The 22,160-nt window shown below is 31.9% G+C and overlaps 1 protein-coding gene across 1 annotated transcript in view; it reads left to right on the top strand.

Moving 5' to 3' along the window:
* LOC145312281 (protein roadkill-like) overlaps positions 1 to 21,828 on the top strand; it is a 44,186-nt gene extending 22,358 nt beyond the window's left edge. The window contains exons 2-9 of the mRNA XM_080151522.1: positions 2,629 to 3,111; positions 6,382 to 6,448; positions 14,376 to 14,450; positions 15,274 to 15,380; positions 16,013 to 16,142; positions 17,701 to 17,769; positions 20,634 to 20,716; positions 21,280 to 21,828. Coding sequence (XP_080007648.1) covers positions 3,011 to 3,111; positions 6,382 to 6,448; positions 14,376 to 14,450; positions 15,274 to 15,380; positions 16,013 to 16,142; positions 17,701 to 17,769; positions 20,634 to 20,716; positions 21,280 to 21,427 — 780 coding nt within the window. The 5' untranslated portion in view covers positions 2,629 to 3,010 and the 3' untranslated portion in view covers positions 21,428 to 21,828. The remainder of the gene's footprint in view (positions 1 to 2,628; positions 3,112 to 6,381; positions 6,449 to 14,375; positions 14,451 to 15,273; positions 15,381 to 16,012; positions 16,143 to 17,700; positions 17,770 to 20,633; positions 20,717 to 21,279) is intronic.
* The last annotated feature ends 332 nt before the right edge of the window (positions 21,829 to 22,160 follow it).

The following is a 22,160-nucleotide window of genomic DNA, read 5'->3' as shown; positions in this document are numbered from 1 at the left end:
AGATTACCCTTTTTCTCCCAACCTGTTTGAATTAACGAAATAGCTAACTGTCTGTGAAGTATGGACGGACTAATTATAGAAAAGCTTCGCTTTTAAAAATACAAAGCACAAAACCTAACCTAACTTAACCTAACCTAACAATAGCCAAATAAATTGGGAATTTGACCAAAAAAAACAGTTGAAATAACAAACTTTTAGAATTTTATAACCATGAATTCCATTAAGATTTTAGCGGCTGCCAGGCCTGGTTTCTGTGCTCCATAAAAGATTTAAGGGAAACTGCGAAATAATTTTATGATAAAAGTCAATTCTTTTATGTCTTAAAAGTATAATAAACAAAACGTGTGCTTATTATCCTGTTTTTTTTTTTAATTACACCAGGAAGGAAGGAGATATTAGGATGTAAATTACACTGGTACCCAAAGTTTTAAAACGTTGAGTACTTTTATTGAATTTTGATTGGTTGTTCCAAACTTATGTCAAAAATATTTAAACCAATAATTTTGATATATATGGAAGGGGTACTTTGTTGATTATCGTTGGGGTTTTGTTTGACATTTTATCATATATATATTCTTATCCCGCAAAATCACTGAAATACACATATACCTTCTGTTTTAATGTTGTAAATTTCCGGGGATAAAAAAATCTATTAATTAAACAATTTCAAGTTTTGGAGACATTTTGTTTTTGTAAACAAGTATGACAACATCCATAAGGCAAAGCTCTAAAATCAAGGACAAACAAACAATAACTCTTGTATAGTGTCATAACTTATTTGTAAGTCTAAACAAAATTGTACATAAATTTGTGGCAAAATTGAGTAAATACAGGATACAGTAAAGAACATACTTTCATTTTTTTTGTGATTAAAGTATAAAAAAGCTTCGCTTACAATATTATACCTTGCTGTCGTAGTAATCTTGTGTAAATAAACTAAAAGATTTAACTGACTTACCCTAATTATAAAAAAAATTGCATTCTATATAAGGCAAAATATTGTATAATTATCTAATTCTTTCTATCTCAATGTATTATATACTAATTAACTTTTAAAATTTGACCTAATCAACTTTAACTGTCGCTTGGCCTTTCCAAAATATGCAAATAAATCAAGGATTCCTACACCCATAGAAACAAAGCTCCTGCTTAACAATTAATTGATAGACAAACGGAAATTGAAAAAGAATATAATATTCAGCAACATCTAGCAGTTAAAAGAAAAGAAAAAAACTGAGTAATAATTTTTTTTTGTAAAAAAACACAAAAAAAACCTGTTTGAAATGGAGAGACTGTGGTGATTATTACTGAGTTGATACGCTTTTTTATTTGTACCTAACTGTTAGAGGAATCATTATACTAACATTGTATTCGAAAGAGCAATTAAATATATGAAAGTCTATGGCAATTTTTTTTTTCTCTAAATCTAAAGGTTAATTTTGAAAATATTTTTTCTATAAAAGAAAATTTAACTGTTTTAAGATTTCTAGAAAATTCTTTTTTTTTATTATTGTTTTGTTTTTTTAATTTTATTGTTTGTAACCACTGAACTAGGGATGAATGAAACCAAAATTGACAGTCACACAGACAGACAGACAGATAAATTGACATAATAAAACAGGAATAAATAAAACAATATATCAACAAAAATATTTCTATTTTTTCTACCATATAACACTATTATGACTATTGTCTTATGTTTATAAAAAAATAAACTTAACCGGTTCAAATATTCACGAGATCTTAACAGTCAGACAAAAAACCTCACTACATTATAAAATTCTAGCGGTTAAGCAACAAAAGACCTTTAGGGCCATTTGAGGGAAGGGGCGATTTCTCTTTCGATAGTGGAGGTACCATCTACCAAAGTAGACATAAACTTTATGTCGACATATAAGAAGCTTTACTGTAACGAAGAGCCATATCTGACCATCGGTTAGCGAGATCCTAATCTACAGACAGACATACAGACTATTATATAAGTATGATTTTAGCTAATTTAATGATCCATTTACTGCTTTAAAAAAACTAAATAAATGAATGTGACATCACATCTGATCATGAACAACTAAACAACAATGGTGGCACCGTTAAACTTGCGGTTAAGGTTCCACAACCGCCGTCATTCTTTTTTATGGCGGTTCTGCTGTTGCTTCATTGCGAATCAGGGAAGGAGGGCTAATTTATTGATCACAATTGGGGATGTACATAAACTAATCGTCCATTGTCTTATGGTTTACTTAATCTCCGGGTGTTTTTGCATCCAAATATGCGGCTTTATGCGACAAAGTGCAGGTGCCGAGCCTTGCGCATGTGGTTATGGATCAATGATCTTTGCAGACCAATCCTATAACCAGGGAGGTAGTGGACATTGGGGACAGTAAATTACACTGGTACCCAAAGATTTTTATTACTGCGTTATCTTATTGGTGGGTTCAATACTTTGGGTACTTTTATTGAATTGTGATTGGTTGGTTCCAAACTATTAATGTTCGATTAATAAGTAATCTTCCAAGGGGTAATTTTGTTTATTATCGTTGGCTATGTACATCAAATTTTTGTCAATTGTCTTATCTCTTAAGATCCCTGATTCTATGTAAAAGTAAAAATAATTTCTTTCTATTTCAGAGCACGGAGAACAATGATAACTTGACAGACAACCAACCCAGGAGACACCCACCCACACACACACACATACACACACAACCCAGGAGATACCCACACACACACACACACACCTATATAATTTATTCTGTGACATTATAGTGAGTGAAAATTTATTCATTGTCAAAATCCCCAAAAAAATTTGAAAGTTAAAAAGTGTCAAAAAATGATGAGGTAGCAGTTTCAAACAAAAAGAGCATGTTGCTCGTCATAATAAAGAAATAACAGCTTGAGACAGCTTGTAATAACAGCTGTCTAGCAGCTTATTTGTGATTGTGAAAAGATAAAACAGCTGATTTAAGCAGCTTTGATAATCAGCTGTGAACTGTGAATATTTGTTGGCGATATGGTGAAGACACTTGAACATTCTGACAGTAACTTCTCCATCATCTCGTATGGCAACGAGGATGTGGCCAAATACTCCCCCCTGCCCCAGCGGACAACCAGGTAATCTTTAATTATTTATCGTATCGTATTATAATAGTTTTCCGCGTATTTTAAAATGAAAAAGTTTTTTTTAGCTTTGAGGGGCCTTATGCCCGGACTAACAAAACTAATTTTATGGTTTTTATTTTAATATTCGTTGAAAATTGTCTATAATACGATTCAATACATTTTCATGTATTTAAGCATGTTAAAATTGTCCTATCAATATCAAACTTTGCATGGTGATTGTTATAGTAGTCAGGTAGGATTTAGAAAGCGTAGCAACTCTATTATCATTACCAGAATGTCCGTACGTAATTTTAAATATTTGATTTTTTTACTTTTTTTACAACAAATTTTCATGTGATCTAATTATCCGATTTATATGATTTTTTTTATACTGATTTCTGGGACAACAAAGCATAATGTTATACGCAAAGCATCTCTATAATTGAGTCCTAAAAATGTAAGTATGTCCTTAAATTTTGTTTATATTTATGCAATATTAATCTGCTTATTTAGTTCTAACACTCTACAAGTGTTAATGTTCTTTTGTCCTTCAATTTTAGAGCTTCGCTTTTATGGATGTTGTCATCCTTGTTGCATAAATGACTATATGGTCAAGAAAAGACATTATAATAATAATAATGAAAATGAGAATCCAATCATATATATTATGTTGTATGACTGTCTGGTGCTTTACAACAAAGCACCTATCGAGCACTAAACCCCCCCCCCTACCATCCCTTATGTTTGAAATTAATTTTTTGGGATATTTTTTTCCCTATGTCTAACCCCCTGGACTATATCTGCGGTGCTTAAAACCTTCCAGGCTACCAATTACCCAATGCAACCTAACCAAACATGATAACATAACAAAAAAACAACTTTCATCCGCCCTTGTTTTCAATTTTTTAAAAATAAGCGATGGGGAGGAGGGGGTTCCTTCTATACTTAACAAGGCAATTTGAGGTAAACTGCCTTTTGTCTAGACAAGGTTGTAAAAATATGTTTGTTCATACTCTTACCCTCAAATTAACATGTTGGAACTTTGAATAGCTCCTACTTGACTAATTTTCAATAGTCTTTGTCGACTATATGATGACCATGTAAAATGTCGACTCTATTGATGACCGATGTACATTTAAATTGACATGTTGAAATTTTGAGGCTTCTCTGTGTCTTATTTTCTAAATTTTGTATGTCGACTATATAATAGATATGAATCTGGACCTATGTAAATCTACATTGTAAAGTAGAAGCATATCGGTTCAGCGGTTAGCGAGTTTCTTCAATATTGACAGACAGAACTAAAGACAGAGACATCCTGATACTTTTATATAAGGCTATGAAAGTATGATTTAAACAATTTAGTCCCTAAATAAAATTTATTCAATTTGATAACTTTATTTGTCATAAATTAAAATGTGTTTAGTATTGCGTTCGAAAAGCAATTTAGAGACATTGCCTAAAATACTGTATCGTAGCACTTTTACACAAAGAACCCTGTCTATCAATAATGACCCCCCCCCCCCATTAAAAAAAACACATTTTAAGGAGGATATTCGCTTGTTTATTTAGGTTAGGTCATTTTGATAACTCCTCAGGGTTAGAGCTTCCCGCAGGAGTTAGGCATAGAAAAAGAAAGCTACCCAGTCGTTATTTTTAATTGATTTTATAATAAGGAGGTGGGGGGGGGGGGGAGGAGGGTTTGTCAGTGCCTAACTGGCACTTTTTGTGAAAACCTCCTAAATTTTGTCTAAACATAAAATTAGGGTATTATTGTAGGTCTTACAAAGGAAGTTGGGACCAATTATACAAAAACTGTAAACAACAGGGAACTAAAGGATAAGCTACTGGCTGATAAATTGATGATAAACAAAATTATCTTTCTGTGGATTACTATTAATGGTTGAAATATTTAGACACTCAACTCTATGAACCAACAAATTCAACAAAAGTTCCCAAAGTTGTTGAGCTAACGAATAAGAAAATGTTATTATGAAACTTTGGGGACTAGTGTAATAAACAGCCCAATATCCCCTCCCTCTGTGACAAACAGAGAACTCAGTTACAAAAGAAACACAAAAAGGAGCATTTGTTGCATAGCAAAGAAGGGAGGAGACATTGGACTGAGAATTTTGCTGGTCTCCAAGGATCTGACAATTCTCTTATCTATAGAAAGAGCATTTGGCACCTCGGGGCTAACAAAACTGGTTTCTATCTTACACTTGTTCATTTAATAGCCACAAAAAGCTATTTTTAATACAAAGCAATAAATAATTAATAGCGGCGTCGCCCCTAGCCTTTAGGGGCTTTGCCCTAAGAATTAATTGAAAAAAATAGGTACCTAAAAATTAGTTATTTGAGTGGTTTTGTGTATATTATAGATTATCCATATTTAATGCAATGTGGTTGATTATAAACATTGATGATACTTTCATGATAAAATTAAACTGTATTTCTTCAAGTTCCTATATTTTAAGACATCCCAGAGATCTTCAGGGATAAGACAATGGCGAAAAAATGATGAACACAATGAATAAAACTAACCCATCTCTGTTGATTAAATTATTATTGAAAAGTTTAAAATTGAAGTAATTTTAACGAACAAGTTAATAATTAACACTAGTACCCAAAGTTTTAAATTCGAAGGCTGTGCTTATAAAACTTTGGGTACCAGTATAATTATCAATCTAATATCCCTTTCCTCCGTTGAAGTTGCCTGATTTGTCATATACACATCAATTATAGATAATAAAATATATAATTTTGTTGGAACAGTTTTTTTCTAGTTTTGATAGTGATTAAGTCTTATTTCTAAGAATATAATTAGTCTAGTTTGTCTTTTTTTTATACAAGTGGATATGCCCAACCCATATAGGACTTAAAGCGGACGGGTTGATTTCGATCTGCATCCCCCCCTCCATTTTTTTCGAATTTTTAAAAAGAAAGCACACTTATTAGTGAGGGATTCTATTTTTGGAGGTGGGGAGAGGAAGGGGACCCGGACGGACGTATGTAAGATTTTAAAGGGTGAAAAAGCATTAGATATTTAAAACAAATTAGGCAAAGAACTATTGCCCCTTTTTAATGTTTAAGAAGAGTATATACACTTTTTTAAATATTTAAATTATTTAAGTTATTTTTACAGCATTAACTATAAATATACCCTAAAACCTTGACTTTGTTACACATTTAGAGGAGAAAATTATATATGTCTTATTTAATCATTTGGCTAAGACTCTAGCTTCTAGGTAATTCCAATATTTATTTATTTATCTATTTCAGGATCGCCCTGGCAACTGCTGGAGCTGTGGCCACAAATCCTCTGATCAACCAAGCGCTTCCATTCAGGAAAAAAAAACATTTATAATATTTTATCAACTATATTGAGATTCCTTTAGAATATGTATGCCTATCAAATAAGGGGAGTACGCACCTGTAGGTGTAGGTATATCATTCTATTAAGGTAAACGTTGTTATGGAGATTTATGGTATGGCATACCAATACAACAGAAGAAATAGAAAAACTAATAATTCAAAGATATATTTAATTATTGGTCCCTTACAACATTTGAAAAAAAATATTAATGAGTTACTCTTTCTTATATAATACCAGCAGCTGCGTCTCTAGTAGTCAAAGATGTAAAGAATGGCCTAAAACCACCACCACAAAAATGAAATCTAAGATTAAAACAGCCTAAAACAATCCCGAAGTTTAAATACAGTTTCCTGCAAAGGAGAAGTCAATCAGTTCAATAGTTATTAAAGTCTTAAGCTTCATACTAAATAAAACATAATATTTGATATAACTGATTTATTTTAATCCTTATACTAAAGTAACAGGATGTTTGTCTGTCTGTGTGTCTGTCTGTGTATACCGAAGGATCTCGCTAACCGCTAAACCGATCGGGTTCTCCTTAACAGGGTAGATTCTCATATGTCCTGGGAAGGTTTTTAACTATTTTGGGGGAGGGAACTACCACCCTCCCAAAAGAAATGACAAAAAAATTGAAAATTTTCTTTAAATCTGGGAGACTTCAGCGTCAAATAAGGTGGTATCGTACATAAAAAATTAACTTTAACAAACAAAAACATTTAAAGTGCCACTAGAGGCCTCTAGGGGCGTAGCCGCTATTATCTTAATAAGACAAAAGTAACATGATGTTGGTCAGTCTGCTTGTATTAAAAGATCTTACCAACCACCAGAGAGTTGTGGTTTTCTTTGCAGATCTTTTGGATCTAACACTTTGGTAGCTATCAGCATTTAAACATTTTACCTTGAACTGCGCTAGATCTTAAAAAAAAGGAAACAATATTTTTATTTTGCACATAATAGAAATATAAGAATAGAAGCATATTCTGAACCCTTTTTTCGTCAAATCTAAGAAGGAACATTTCTAGCAGACAAAAGTATTGTTTTCTTTTGACTCAAGCTGATGTGGATTCTTAAAAAATTATAGACTCGCTACTCGATAGTAAGGCAAAATTATTTTGTGAAAAATCATCCAAAAGCACATTAAAAATCTACAAAAATTAAACAAAATCATATGTTAACCCTTAACGGTCGGGGGGGGGGGGGGGCGTTGAACGCCCCCCCATCCGGTTTTTTCTATCTCATTTTCTGTGTGTGAAAGATAAAGAGCCCAAACTGCTTGACTTTTTAAGTATGGGTATGACACACAACTGCACAACTGCGAGTTGGAATTTTTTGAATATCTCCATCCTGGCGGGCACAGGATGCCAGCAAACCTGGCAGGGTCATCCAGGTAAAAAGCAAAAATATTTTTTTGACTAAAACAAAGCATTTTATCATACCAAAATACTAAAAAATCCTCTAGTAGTACATCCTTATATGAAATACAGGTGTTCAAGTCACTTTCAGGTTCCAGGTATGATCCTGCAGGTCCTGATCCTCCAGGTCTCCAGAAATCTTTAAAAGGCTCCTGTGGCCGCAATTTTTGACTTAGAGACTTCAAATTTTAAACTTAAGCTTTTCTTACATGTCTACATAACGTATTAAAATTTCATGAAGATCCGCCGCCGTTTTTCCGCCGACCGCCGACTGCGGCGGCTGGCAGCTGCCAAGTACAGCTGCGGCCGCTGAAATTTATATTTTGATATTTCTAATGTAAAATTTACATAAAAATAAACATTTTCTGGGAAAAAATTTTTCTTCTAGCTTCAAAAATAAGAAAATTACAGCCGTTTGAAATTTTTAAATAAAAAAAGACCTAAAAACAAAGGTTGTTAAATAAAAGGGTGAAGGAAGCGAAAATTGACTTAGACTTATAAAAGGTCGGAAATTCATTATCAAACAGGGGACTTGCAAAATTTAGCCCTCTAGCTCTAATAGGAACTGAGATAATTAGGGGGGGCGTTGAACACCCCCCCCCCCCCGACCGATTAAGGTGCGGCAAGGGGCCCGACTGTAAAGGGTTAATAACCCTTTTAAGATTTTATTTAATTTTTGTAAATTTTTTTATTCGATTTTGGAGGATTTTTCACAAAAATAATTTTGCCTCACCCGCGAGTAGCCAGCCTAACTTTTTTTTAAGAATCCACCTCGTTTCGAAGCTTTCAAAGAAGTTGTATCAACTTTTTTTTTTATAGCTAGCCGGTTCTTTTAGTAAGTAGTAGATGTAAAATTTTTCATAGAATTCAAATATGCAATCGGTTTTTTTGTAGACCTCTTATTTTTTAAGTAATTTAAGTTTTTAAAAAAAATAATTAAGTCGGTTTTAAGGTACTAAAACGCAACAAAATAAAAGAAGAAAATGGTCAGTAAGAACAAAAATAGTAAGATCTTTAATTTGACACCTTACTTTTAAAATTCTGTTGAGTAATTATTGAAAAAATCTATTTTTTTAACCTCGGTATAATAAAAACTTTAGACCTAAATATTTTCTCAAACAGACATAAAAAACATGGGTTCATATATACCATTAGAATCAGAAAAATATTACGAATCCATTGTAAGCAAAATTGAAAAAAATTAAAAAATTAAAAAATTACAGAAATGGCCAATTATTTTTTTTGTTCAGACAACACTATTGTCTTCCCTTTTTTACCCCCTCTTTACCCCCTCTTTACCCCCTTCCCATTTTTATACTCAATTGAAGAATTAAGACGTTGCCTGTACAACATAATATGATATTTTCATATAATTCCTTTTATTGTAGTTTATATACTATATTGTAAACTTTTTTTTTCAATTTTGCTTACAATGGATTCGTAATATTTTTCTGATTCTAATGGTATATATGAACCCATATTTTTTTATTTGTGAAATAATAAAATTAAGTTCAAAGTTTTTATTCTCGTGGGTTTAAAAAAATCGATTTTTTCAATAATTACCTGACAGAATTGAAAAAGTAAGGTGTCAAATTAAAGATCTTACTATTTTTGTTCATAATGACCATTTTCTTTCTTTTTTTTGTTGCATTTTAGTACCTTAAAATCGACTTAATTTTTTTTTTTTTAAACTTAAATTACTTAAAAAATAAGAGGTCTACAAAAAAACCGATTGCATATCTGAATTCTATGAAAAATTTTACATCTACTACTTACTAAAAGAACCGGCTAGCTATAAAAAAAATAGTTGATACACCTTCTTTAAACGAAATTTTTGGGCAATTAATTCTGATTCCGCAAAGCTTTCTACTAAGAAAATATACTGTTTACAGCTGACTTTTATCTGTGTATGAAATGAAAAAAAACATGCATTCGTAACAAGATGTGTACAAAATTTCAACCAATGAAATTAAATGTATGTACCGATGCAATTCTCCTATTGGCTCAATCAGACATTCCCTCTCTTTCTTAGTACCTTTATTTTGCACATAAACAAAACATACAAAGTGTCCTTTAATTTAAATCCTTGAACAATTTCTTTTTAGCTTTGTGTAAAAAAAGGTAATGCTCTTAATTGCTCTTTCATGATGGTAATTCTGAGCAACTTTTTTTACATAGACACAAAAGACAACAAAAATGGGACTTTACTCTAATGATTCAATGAACTATTTAGGCTACCCCCATTCACAATTTTTAAAGTTAATAGTGGTCAAACTTTAGTAAAATTTTGTATGGAACACAAATTATTATTAAATGTTCGGAATTCACAAGGGATAAGACAATGGACGATAACACTACCACCCCACCCCCCACCTTCATAAAATTTTTGCCCCTTATATTAACTGTGTGAAAGAGTTACTAAATTTTATGAATTTTCAAATGATTAGATGGACATATATCATGGGAATCTTCACTAAAGATTTCAGCTATTTATCTTGAATAGGAGCCGAGTAAATCACGTTTCTCTCATAGCGTTAAGGACTAACCGACGGACTGACTGACAGACAAAGTAAATAATAAAGTATCTTCGCTACTATAAAGGGGGTTGTGGGGTTTAGAAATGACTGAAGGGATTCTGCCAAAAAACTTTAATATTTGCATGATCTATACATTAGGGTTAAAAGGGAAATAAAATTAAGTAGCAAAATTTGTTTAAAAAATCTATTCCAATAGAAAACCTTTTTTGTTTGTTAGGTCCTTACACTGAAAATGGCAATGAAAAAATCCCTAAATATAATAAATTTAGTTTGATAAAAGAACTTATATTTTTCGGGGCGGGGATGAGAAGGAAATGCTTAATCCCTCTGCGGAGCCCTAAGAACAGATCTATAGTATAGATATATATACAGACAACTACCTTCCTTCATTTTTCAAAGACTTTTTTCGTCTGCTTCCAAATTATTTTCTGCTACTTAGCTGTGTTAAATATAAGCGACACCATTTTCAATGACCCAATAGGAAGGTTGCACAAGACGGTTGTGATTGGGAGATACAGATATTCAACCCTTTCTCCCTCTAGTGTTTTACTCTAATGCCCTAACCAACGCGGCTACCCAGTACCCAATTTAAACTAACTTCACCTGACCTAAACCAATAGAGATAGAAACTACCCCCTTCCCTCCTCTAAACTTTCACGAGATTTTAAAAACCAATAATAGATACAGCTTTTAAAAGCAAAAAAATGTGGTTCTTTGCCCTGGTACTTTTAAAAATTACGTACTTTCTCAGACTTTTAGGTAAGTGTCACCAAATATTCATGTTTTGAAGAAATGATGTGAAACTAATTAAAAGCATAGTCATCAAATAAGAATCCATTCAATGCAACAAAACGAAACTTTAAGTAAATAGTAAAATTTTCCAATAAGTAAACTCAAAATTGTATGTAAGAGGGATGGCGCTTTGGAAAATGTTTCGTCGTTTTGTGCTCAAACCCGTTGGGGACTTTTGTAAAATCTTGATTGAATTACAAAAATTATTGAATGGCAAAATTTGTTTATTCTAATTGAATATGTAAAATGTACATCGCTTTACCGTCTTTTGTACTATCCCTTAAGATCTCTGCTAATTTGGAAATAAATGATCTTTTTAAAACAAAGATTCATGTTTTTAAAATCTAAATTTATGTCTAAACGCGGGAACACTTTTGCAGATGAAATTATTATCACGCAACGCAATTTTTCTTTTTTCTCTCTTGGTGATGATTAAATCTTTTACCTTACTCTCATTAACTAGGACAATTAAATCCTTTGTTTTCTTAGCAAGGACAAAAATGCACAAAAAAAGGAGTTTACAAATCAAGCATTATCCTTACAAAAAAAGTAACAGGATCTGTGTCTCTGTGTGTGTGCACCGAAGAATATCGCTAACAACTAAACCGATATGGTTATCCTTTACAGTGTAGCTTCTTATTGGTACTTTGGGCGAGGGTATTACCACTTTCCCAAGAGAAATAGCCGAAAAATATTTAAATAGCCGATATGCGTCGTCAGTTTTGCTTAAATAATTTAACGTTGGTATGTAAAAAGAAAGAAAATAAACACAAAAAAATCAATAATTAAAATTGTCTGATTGTCTTTTAATATTCTTGTAAATGGCCATTATGAATATAACAATTACGAATCAACTAATATACAATTACACCCTAAATTATGGTGAAGAAAGTTTCCCTTGTACAGGTAAAATTGGAAATGCTACTGGAAAAGTTTGAGCACTGCTAATTGTATATCCAAATCAAGATTTAATACAAGTCTGTGTTGAAGCTAACGAATAAAAGGAAGTATTCATGAAACTTAGGGCACCAGTATTATTTTGTAGTCCAATGAACAGATCTATCGTATAGATGTATATACAGACAACTACATCCCTTCATTTTTTAAAGACCTCCTTCGTCTGCTTCTAAATTATTTTCTGCTACTTGGCTGTGTTAATATAAGCGTCACAATTGGTTGATTTTCAATGACCCAATAGGAAGGTTGCACAAGACGGTTGCGATAGGGAGTTACAGTTATTTAATCCTTTCTCCCTCTAGTGTTTTACTCTAATGTCCAATGTCAACTCCCTTTCTTCCCTGGGATCTGAAAGTTGAAACTCCAATTGTAAAGTATAGGACAAGGAAGTATAAAATTTATTTAGGACCGCTGGAGAGTTGAAGATTTTTGAAACCAAAGCTTTTCTACTAATAGGGTTCGCACGTCCGTCCGTCCGTAATGGCGTTTTCTTTTTGTGAATTTATGCAGATTAGAATTTACCCTTTAATTTCAAACATAGCATGATGATTCCTGCAAGAGTTAGGAACAATTAATATAAGTGTGTATTTCCTTTTTAATTGCAAATGATGTTTTCATTATATTTGTTTACTTGATTTTTCAAATATGGGTTCCTAAAATCGTTAGGAAAAATATCATATTTTTCAAATACAGACTCCAAGAATCGTTAGGCATAAAATCATAATTATTATTGTTTTACGGTATGTTTTGTTGAGCTTCGCTTTTATGAATGTTGTCATAGCCTGAAGACTTTATTTTGTTGCATCTGTAACCGAATTTTGCTTAATCTCTGTGCATAATTATATGGTCATACACACATTAGACAATAGACTATAAAAGTTTTAAAGATTTTAATAATAGATTTGAAATTTGCATAAAATTTTAAGGATTTTTTATAAAATTAGTTTTTTATATAATTCTTTATTTAAAGGCGCAAATACAAATTAAGTTAAATAATTTTGAGATCTGTGATTGGTGGATTGAAAACTATCTGCGCTCTGATTGGAGAAGCTTAAGTGACGTACATCATTCAACCAATTAGAGCGTAGGTAGTTTCCAATCCAGCTATCCTATTGGTCAAAATTTATTAACTTAAATCGTATTTGCGCCTTTAAATAAAGAATTATATAAAAAACGAATTTTATAAAAAAAAATCCTTAAAATTTTATGCAGATTTCAAATCTATTATATTGATTTAAAATCTTTAAAACTTTTATAGTCTATTAGACAACCTACTCCTTGATTGCACGACCTTTGTCTGGAAGTCTTAACTATGCATGGTAAGGAATTACGCCTATCTTAGACCCCGGCAATTCCCCTACTCTAACTATTAATGTTGCGCACCTGACATAGCAGCAGACATCCAGGAGATGCCTTATGTTTTACGCTTGATTCGCGGGTTATGCATGTACTCATTCTTGCGCTCATGTAAACACTAGAGAAATTGAAAACTTTTCACTGAGTAACCAGAAAATCAACGAAATTTGAGAACATTTTACATTTGCATACCATCACAGGGAGGTTGGGGACTTTTCAGCGGTTAGCGAGATCCTTCGGTACAGACAAACAGACAGACAAATAAACAGACAGACAGACATCCTGTTACTTTATTATAAGGATTTCATTAGTTTGTTAAACATAATAAATTTTCAATCAATGATTTTTAATATAGAAAAGGAGAAATTCATTAATTTTTAGGATGCACATTAATTTAACGACAAATTTTCTTATCCAATAAGATTCCTGATTTCTTTAATATATTCCAACATTTTTAAAAGATTTATTTTATATTTCAAATTGATCTTTTAAATCTAGTGATCTTAAGTTTTAAATTTTAAGTATCCCAGATATAAAGTTACAGGGGCCATTTTAAGAATACTGGAGATCTGGAGGATCTTACCTGGAACCTGAATTTGAACACAAATTCGAAATTTTAATTCGAAAAAATATTTTGGTTCTCTACCTGGATGAGAAGGTTTACTGGCATATTGTAGTCCTCTGTCTTTTTCACACCACACAGAAAATATGACATAAAAAACCGGAGGGGGATAAAAAAAAACAGTATATTAATGGTTATTTTCCCACATACTTTTTTAATTTTCATACATTTTTGGTGTACTAGATATCACTCATTATATTTAAATGTTCTTTTTTTATGACAGGGAGCATAAGTTCATAATGAAAATCAAACAGTTCACAGACAGGGTCGGACCTAAATTAGTCATCAAGTCTACTAAGGTAAGATACGACTTCGTTGTTTTATAGACTATTAAAGAGCTTTCCGCAGACATTAAAGTGAAAAATTATAACATTAAATAAGGTCTCTCGTGGCAAACAAAATTAGTTTTGATCTTATGATTTTTATTTTAGAATTGGTGGAAAATTGTCTCACATACTATGCAATACATGTTATTTTAGTATGGCTGATAACCAGTTCTAATCAAACGGATATTAATTGGTTTTGAAGCCAAACTGGAACAAACCAGTGGTGGATTCTTAAAAAGAATTTGCCCCACTAATCTCTTAGTGGGGCAAAATTGTTTTCGTAAAAAATCCTCCAAAATCACATAAAAAATCTACAAAAATTAAATAAAATCTTATGTTCATAACTATTCTATGATTTTGTTTATTTTTTTTGTAGATTTTTAATGTGATTTTGGTTGATTTATCACGAAAACAATTTTGCCCCACTAAGCGATTAGTGGGGCAACTTTTTTTTTAAAGAATTCACCTCAGAACTTTTTTGTTGGCCCTGTCCTGGTTGAAGTAACCTGTACTAAATTTAATCATTTAACAACCCTCCCCCCTCTTTTTTCTGTTTTTAATGTGGTCCAATGGGCAAAAACAGGATATCATTAAATCTGTTTCATATTTTCGTTTGTTCATAGTAATCAAAGTGAAAGAACATCAGTCTATAGTATCGGAAATATTAACGCAGCAAAATCCCTACGAAAGAGCAAAAGAAAAAAAATGGTTTTGGAACCATGTAGTTGTCTGGTTTATACAACTTTGCTTATACATTTATTGTTATAATATCTATAATATCTATTGTCATATTTAGGCTAGTATAGATGTAGGGTTAGATAACCCAACCCGCTGGTGCCTGCTGCTATATCCAAATGGGAATCAGGAGGATCGAGAAGGTTTTGTCTCTCTATATCTTTACAGGTAATTTTTTGTAAGATTTTTTCCAAAATTTTGCACATATTTAAAAAAAAATTGAAAACATGAGAGGTAAATTTTTTCGTTTTTTATAACATCTTGGGGGTGTTGCTTTGCTGTTTTAGAGAAATTAAAATATGCATAAGATACTTGCGTTGTTATTTATATCATTGTATTATAAACAGCTTTCCGCGGAGACTAAAATAAAAAAAAGTTATGAATTGATTAAAACCAGTTGGCCATGAGGGCCTGAATGCCCGTGATAGCAAAACTGATATTGATTGTAAAAATTATTTAATATTGTGGATAATTGTCTGTAATACTAGGCTAAATATTTTTCTGTATGGCTAAAAACCGGTTTTGATCCAGTGGAATTAATAGTTATTGAAGCCATACTTGGAAAATTTATTATTTAACGATTTCAACTTTATTAAAGCTATATTATCATAATATTACTAGGGTTGGGGTTGGATATACGGTATCCGGCCAGCTATCAAAAATGACCCGATATCCGGCAAATTACCGGATATCCGGCATTAAAAATCAGCCAGATATCCAGTATCCGGATAGTTTCAATATCCGGTATACGGCCAGATATTAAAAACTGGATATCCAGCCCAACCCTAATTATTACCTAGATGGGACAAGCAAGCTACCCCTGTGCCCGCCACCTTCACCTTCTCCCTGCTCAACACCTCCAGTGAGAAGTGTTTCGTGGTCGACGTGAACGAGAGAAAGATGTTTGGTCACACGCCCGGCAATTCAAAGGAATATAATCACATCAACTCAATAAAATATATAATTCTAGTAGCGCAGCTAATCTATAACTAGGTATACGTTGGTATGTCCGTCCGTGCCTTCGTTGTATGTTACAATGTAAAAGTGCCTTACAAGGTTTCGTGATTTGTATTTATAGTTATAATTTAGTTTTTGTATCTATCTATCTCTTAAAAAGGCAAATGTGCGTATTTACCATTATTATATTAAGCAAATTCACTTTTTTTCCCCTTATACGGCATTTTTTATTGTACTTTTTTGGTTAAATTTTAATATAAATTATTACCTCTTTTTGCATGTTTTAATATTACAAAATGCATATTTTGCCTGTTATAATATAATTTAATGTGTATGCCCCACAACCCATTAAAGGAATTAGGTCAGCGAACATTTTTGGGTTAATAGCACATTAATTAGATATAATTTAAAAAATACATACACAAGGTTTATTATAATATACAGGGAAGAAGGGATAATGAACTGTAAATTACACTGGTACCCAAAGTTATTATTTTTGCTTAAAGAATTTGGGTACTTTCTTGATTTGATTGGTTTGTTCACACACCTAGTAGTCTAAACTATTCAACTAAAAAGAGAAGGGGTAATTTTGTTTATCAGCATTAGGTATTTATGTTTATTAAACTTTAATTGTCAAATTCCTAAGGATTCCCGAGATAGGACAGTTTTGTCTGAAAGAAGCGCAGCAACGACAAGCGAAAAAAATATAATATAAGTTATACAGAGACGTCCAAGGGGGGTGGTATTTTTTTTTATTTTTAATACCCCCCCCCCCTAAATAAAAAAGCTTGGATGTCCTTGCCTCTATGATATAAAGATCTTGGCGAGATCTTGGCGGACAGACAACTATCCCTTTGGAAACTACTCTATATGATTAAATAGGATTATGTCCTACTTGTAAAACTAGTTATAGAGTAACTTCGCTATCAAAAATAAGCAATCTGGTTACAAATTTAATCTATAATTCCCTTTGGTTGGTCGTCAGTCCGTAAAACTATGATTCTCTTGGCTGTTATTCAGATAGACGTCTGGAAATTTTACCAAAGATTACTACAGTCAATAATCTTCCAGAATGTATTTTACTTGGTCCTTCAGCCTGTCATTCATACTGCATAAGAAACATAGAATTATGTTCATAAAGGTTTCGTGATTTTCTAAAACTGATTTATCGCGTATTCTCATTTTTTTATTGCAAACTTAACATGTTCTCTATAACTCACTCTGTCCGTTTGACCTTCCATGATTTTTTTGCTTTTTATGATAAAATATGATATATGAGAAAAGCAAAAGAATAGAGGGGACATTAGCTATTTTTAACTCTACCCACTGGGTGAGAACCCTGTGCCTACTTTCAATTGGATCTGAATATGAGCCAATATCGTCGGAAATAAAAAAAAACACAGCCAAGTCGCTACAAAAGAACAGGAAGCAATTTGCCAGCAGACGCAAAAGGTCCCCACCTTTTGGACCAGGTTGTCGAATAGGTTATACATATGTACATCTATAATTTATTGATTGATGGATTGTTCAGAGTCTTGGAGCACCAAAATTTGTGTCGCGGGATGATCTCTTTAATTCTACATATGGCCTTTTAAAAGAGGTAAAATTATTGTATATAATTATATATATGTATATGTAGCGAAGCTACCTTATTATTAAGGTAGGTCCATACGACCGTCTGTGCGTCCATATTCCCAACGTAAAAGTATTTTATCTTACAAGGTTGAAAAGTTTGTGAATTGCATGCTTTTTTGCAACCTATTCACGATTCAATGAAAATTGTCAAAAGTTTGTAAGCCAACGCACCAGAAAACTTGTTTATAAAACGTTAAAGTATTACATAAAGTCATAAGGAAATTATGCATAAAGTAAAATATAATGTTTACAGATTAGTATATTTTTCTTCACATATAGTTTTTAATGTTGAACAAGTTTTTTGTTATTCCAACAATATCACATTTTAGTGTTTAGATTTTTTTGCACGGTTTTGCTACTTTCATGGACATAATTATTCTTGTAAAATAAAATTACTGCTTCTTTAGATTAAATTCATTATTTGGAAATGTTATATAATCATTTCAAAGTAATTTTGTCTACCCAGATTTGTTTTGTTAACTGCGAAGCTTTTCTGTATTTTAGGGTGCGTTCGTCCATTATGGATAGCTTTTAACATTAATTTAAACATGTTTAAACCTTATATTCGATTTTTTTGGATAATGATTCCTGTAATAGTTAGGTACATTTATAAATCGTAGCAGAAGATCTTTATAAATCCATTTTTACAAAATAAAATTGATAGATATGATTATTCTATTTACTATAAATTTGTTAATGCTAGTTTGTTTAAAATTATAATTTGTTTAGCCTCGTTTTTATGGATGTTGTCATTCCTTGTTTTACAGTTAATTTAGAGAAATAATTTAGACAATAATTCCTGGCACGTTTGCAGCTTACATTTCTGTACTGTCAGCACAATAGATTTAATCTACGTAGATATTATGATATGTGAAATGTTGTCGTCAATTTCGGCGGCTACTTTAGTGCTCATTTATTGGTCAGTTCTTTTCTCCAGTAGTCTGGGAAGGGATGGGTAAAAGCCGTGGATGGTATGTGAGATTGTTATATTAGCCGGCTGGAAGGACTACTTTATTAGAGTAAGCAAAAATATTGTGCAACATCCAAGTAATTATAAATTGATTGTCAGCACTAATAGCCTGCATCAAAAAATAGAAAATATGCGAATTTCATTGCAAAATAAAAAATATCTAACTTTTGGATGTTAAAACATATTGTAAAGTTTGTCTATGCAAATATAGAAATAGATCATTGAAGAAAGCACTTTTCTGCCACTTACATTAAACTCTTAATAAAAATACATAAAATTATCTTATTTTAAATAAAGTAGATTTTAAAAAATTTGGGCAGGTCTAATTTGCAGTTCACTAGAATGTAAATAATCTTAAAAATAGCATAGGTAGTTTCCCTGTAGGCACACACCTAAGCACAGAAAACCCCTCTCAATTGTTTTAAAATAGATTGAAATTAGAAGGGGGAGAGGCTGGGTTCCCCTAAAGAGGGTTAGGCATAAAGAAACAAAAACAATCCCAGTTTCTTATTTTCAATTTATATTATATATAAAAGTGGGATGGGAGGTGTGTTTTTGTGTGTACTAGGCAATTTAATGAGAACTATTTTAAAATAGTATTATCATTTTTATTAATTTTATCTGCACCAGAGGCAAAATTGCAGATTTATCATTGTTCTGTATTTTAATTGAATAGATATAATATTCGTGGATATTATGACAGGGAAAAGTTGTTATCAATAAAGGTTGTTACTTTAGCTCTCACTATCGGATACGCCCCTAGAGGCCTCTAGGGGCACTTTAGGAGAGGAGAGTCGAGTTTTATAACCCAATTTATTATTTTAGATTTTAAAAGAAAAAGTTAAAACCAAAATTTTAGGGGGGGGGAAATTTTTTTTTTGGGGGAGGATTTTTTTTTCTAGGCGCGATTTCTCTTTGGAGGGTGGTGGTACATACCCCCAAAATAGTTATAGACCTTCCCGGGACCTATGAGAAGCTACACTGTTAAGGAGAACCCGATCGGTTTGGCGGTTAGCAAGATCCTTCGGTACAAACACACAGAAAGACATCCTGTTACTTTAGTATAATGATTTACATATCAATTTTTTTCTCCAGTAGAAAGGGAAGGGATTAGGTAAAATGGGTTAGCCAGCTGAAAGTTTGTATAAAGTCATATTAAAATAAAAAAATATATATTATTTAGATATGCCTATAGAGAAGTTAGAAGATGATTAAAGTCCCTCCACAGATTTTGACGTCATACGGTAGTATAGCCAATGAGAGGCCAGCAAAAATTTTACCATTGCTGTCAATTACAGTGTATACTGGCCTCTCATTGCTAATTCTATCGTATGACGTCATAATCTGTTAATCATCTTTGAAAAGTTAAATTAATATTTTTTTTTTGTACACCATTACACCATAACAACTGTGTTTTTATCAGACACCATGGTCATAAATATAGTTCCCGACACCCTAATAATTATTATTTTATATGTTTCAGGACACCCTAACTGTGATTTGTGAGCTGAATGTGTATAGGTATAGAGAATCAAAATTTAGTCCACCATAATAATTTCTATATTTTGGGACCCCCTATATAATAGTAATATTTATTTTCTAGGACACGCTAACTGTGATTTGTGAGCTGAATGTGTATATAGAGAATCAGGAATTCAGTCCACCCTAATAATATCTATATTTTGGGACACCCTAATACTAATATTATATTTTAGGACACCCTAACTGTGATTTGTGAGCTGAATGTGTATATAGAGAATCAGGAATTTAGTCCACACTAATAGTATCTATATTTTTGGGACACCATAATACTAATATTTATTTTTCGGGACACCCTAATGATAATATTTATTTTTTAGGACACCCTAACTGTGATTTGTGAGCTGAATGTGTATATAGAGAATCAGGAATTTAGTCCCATTCTTAGACAAATATCATTCAGGTAACTACATCAAAATTAAGGGAAAAGACAATGGAAGAAAAATGTATGTTCACCCTAAATTATGAGAATCCAAATTACCTTTACCGTAAATTAAAATTATCGGTTAAAAAGTTTGGACACTACAAAATTAATAATTCGCAATCTCAACAAATGAAAGTTTTTAAAAATTAGGGTACCATTATTATTTACAGTCTAAGGCCGTATTCCTCTTTCTAATAAAAATCAGAAAATTTAGTTATCAAAAGTTAAAAGGAACGAGTGAAAATAGATGGACAACCATGTCTCAAAAGTCTTACCTACCGACTTACCGATTATTCATCCCGACTAATTAAAAAAAGAAGACTTGATACAAAAAACATTTTTAAAAACTTTTTCCAGCATGAATTCGAAACCGATTGTTATCCGCTGAATTAGAACCGGTTCTTAATGCAAAATTGTCTACGAGTATAAAAATAAAAACCATAAAAGCAGTACCAGTTTTGTTAGCGCATTGTGCCGTCTCTTTTTTATTTTAATATCCATGAATAAATGTCTATAATATGATGCAATAATTAACTATTCAGGAGTTTTGTTGAAGAGGTCCATTTCTTGCCCGACCCCGAGGAGATAGAGAAGAAGAAGGGGAGGTCCACCCCCACTGTGGGACTATTCAACCCCATGAGGTTCCTCCACTCCATGGACGCCTGGAAGAAGGTCGAGACTGAAGTATAATACACACAAGTGTGGCAATATTTAATTGCCAAATGTAGTCTTCGGAAGGCAATTCAATTTAGGGTGCAATTTGGTATGGCAATATGAAAGCGTTTGTGCCTAACCTAAGTACTATTAAAGACAATCTAAATCCATCCAGTTATAAATTGCCATCAATCTGGCAACTGTTTAAAAATCTATGGCCAAAGCATGGCAAATTATCCGGTGACATTAATTCAAGTTTTAAAGTGCTTGGTGTGGAATAATATATATTTTTAATTAAAGGAAGCCTGCAGTTTTTGTATACTCTAGGTTTCCTTTAAATGTGACTTTGATTAAACCAGTCAGTGATATCTAAATTCTTCCTTAAAAAAATGATTTATTTTATAGTGAAACTGTTGAAAATAAAAAATAAATCTATTATTTTTATATACATGCCTCTATATTTTTTTCAAAAGTTTTTTTCATTATTTTCTAAAAAACTAAACTATTTCAATCAATTATAGAAGACAATATTTTTTTTTGATATCTACATTCAGATTCAGTCTTATTTTTTCTATTATTTAAATGGCATACATCAGTTTTTGTATAATTATATATATTTTGCTTATTTGGATCTGGTTTATTTCACGATAAAATGTTGCTGGTATCGATTATTTTCAAAATTTAAAAGCTTATACAGCTCAGGCTAAACATACAGTGTGTTTTTTTTATGAGAACTTTTTTGAAAGCAATTTTACCCCACTTATAGTTA

The sequence above is a fragment of the Acartia tonsa genome, chromosome 2 (genome assembly GCF_053477335.1).
Source record: "Acartia tonsa isolate MP-2025a chromosome 2, ASM5347733v1, whole genome shotgun sequence".
In the NCBI taxonomy this organism is placed as follows: domain Eukaryota; kingdom Metazoa; phylum Arthropoda; class Copepoda; order Calanoida; family Acartiidae; genus Acartia; species Acartia tonsa.
Note: the sequence above shows the minus strand (reverse complement) of the source record. Positions and strands in the feature narration are given on the sequence as shown.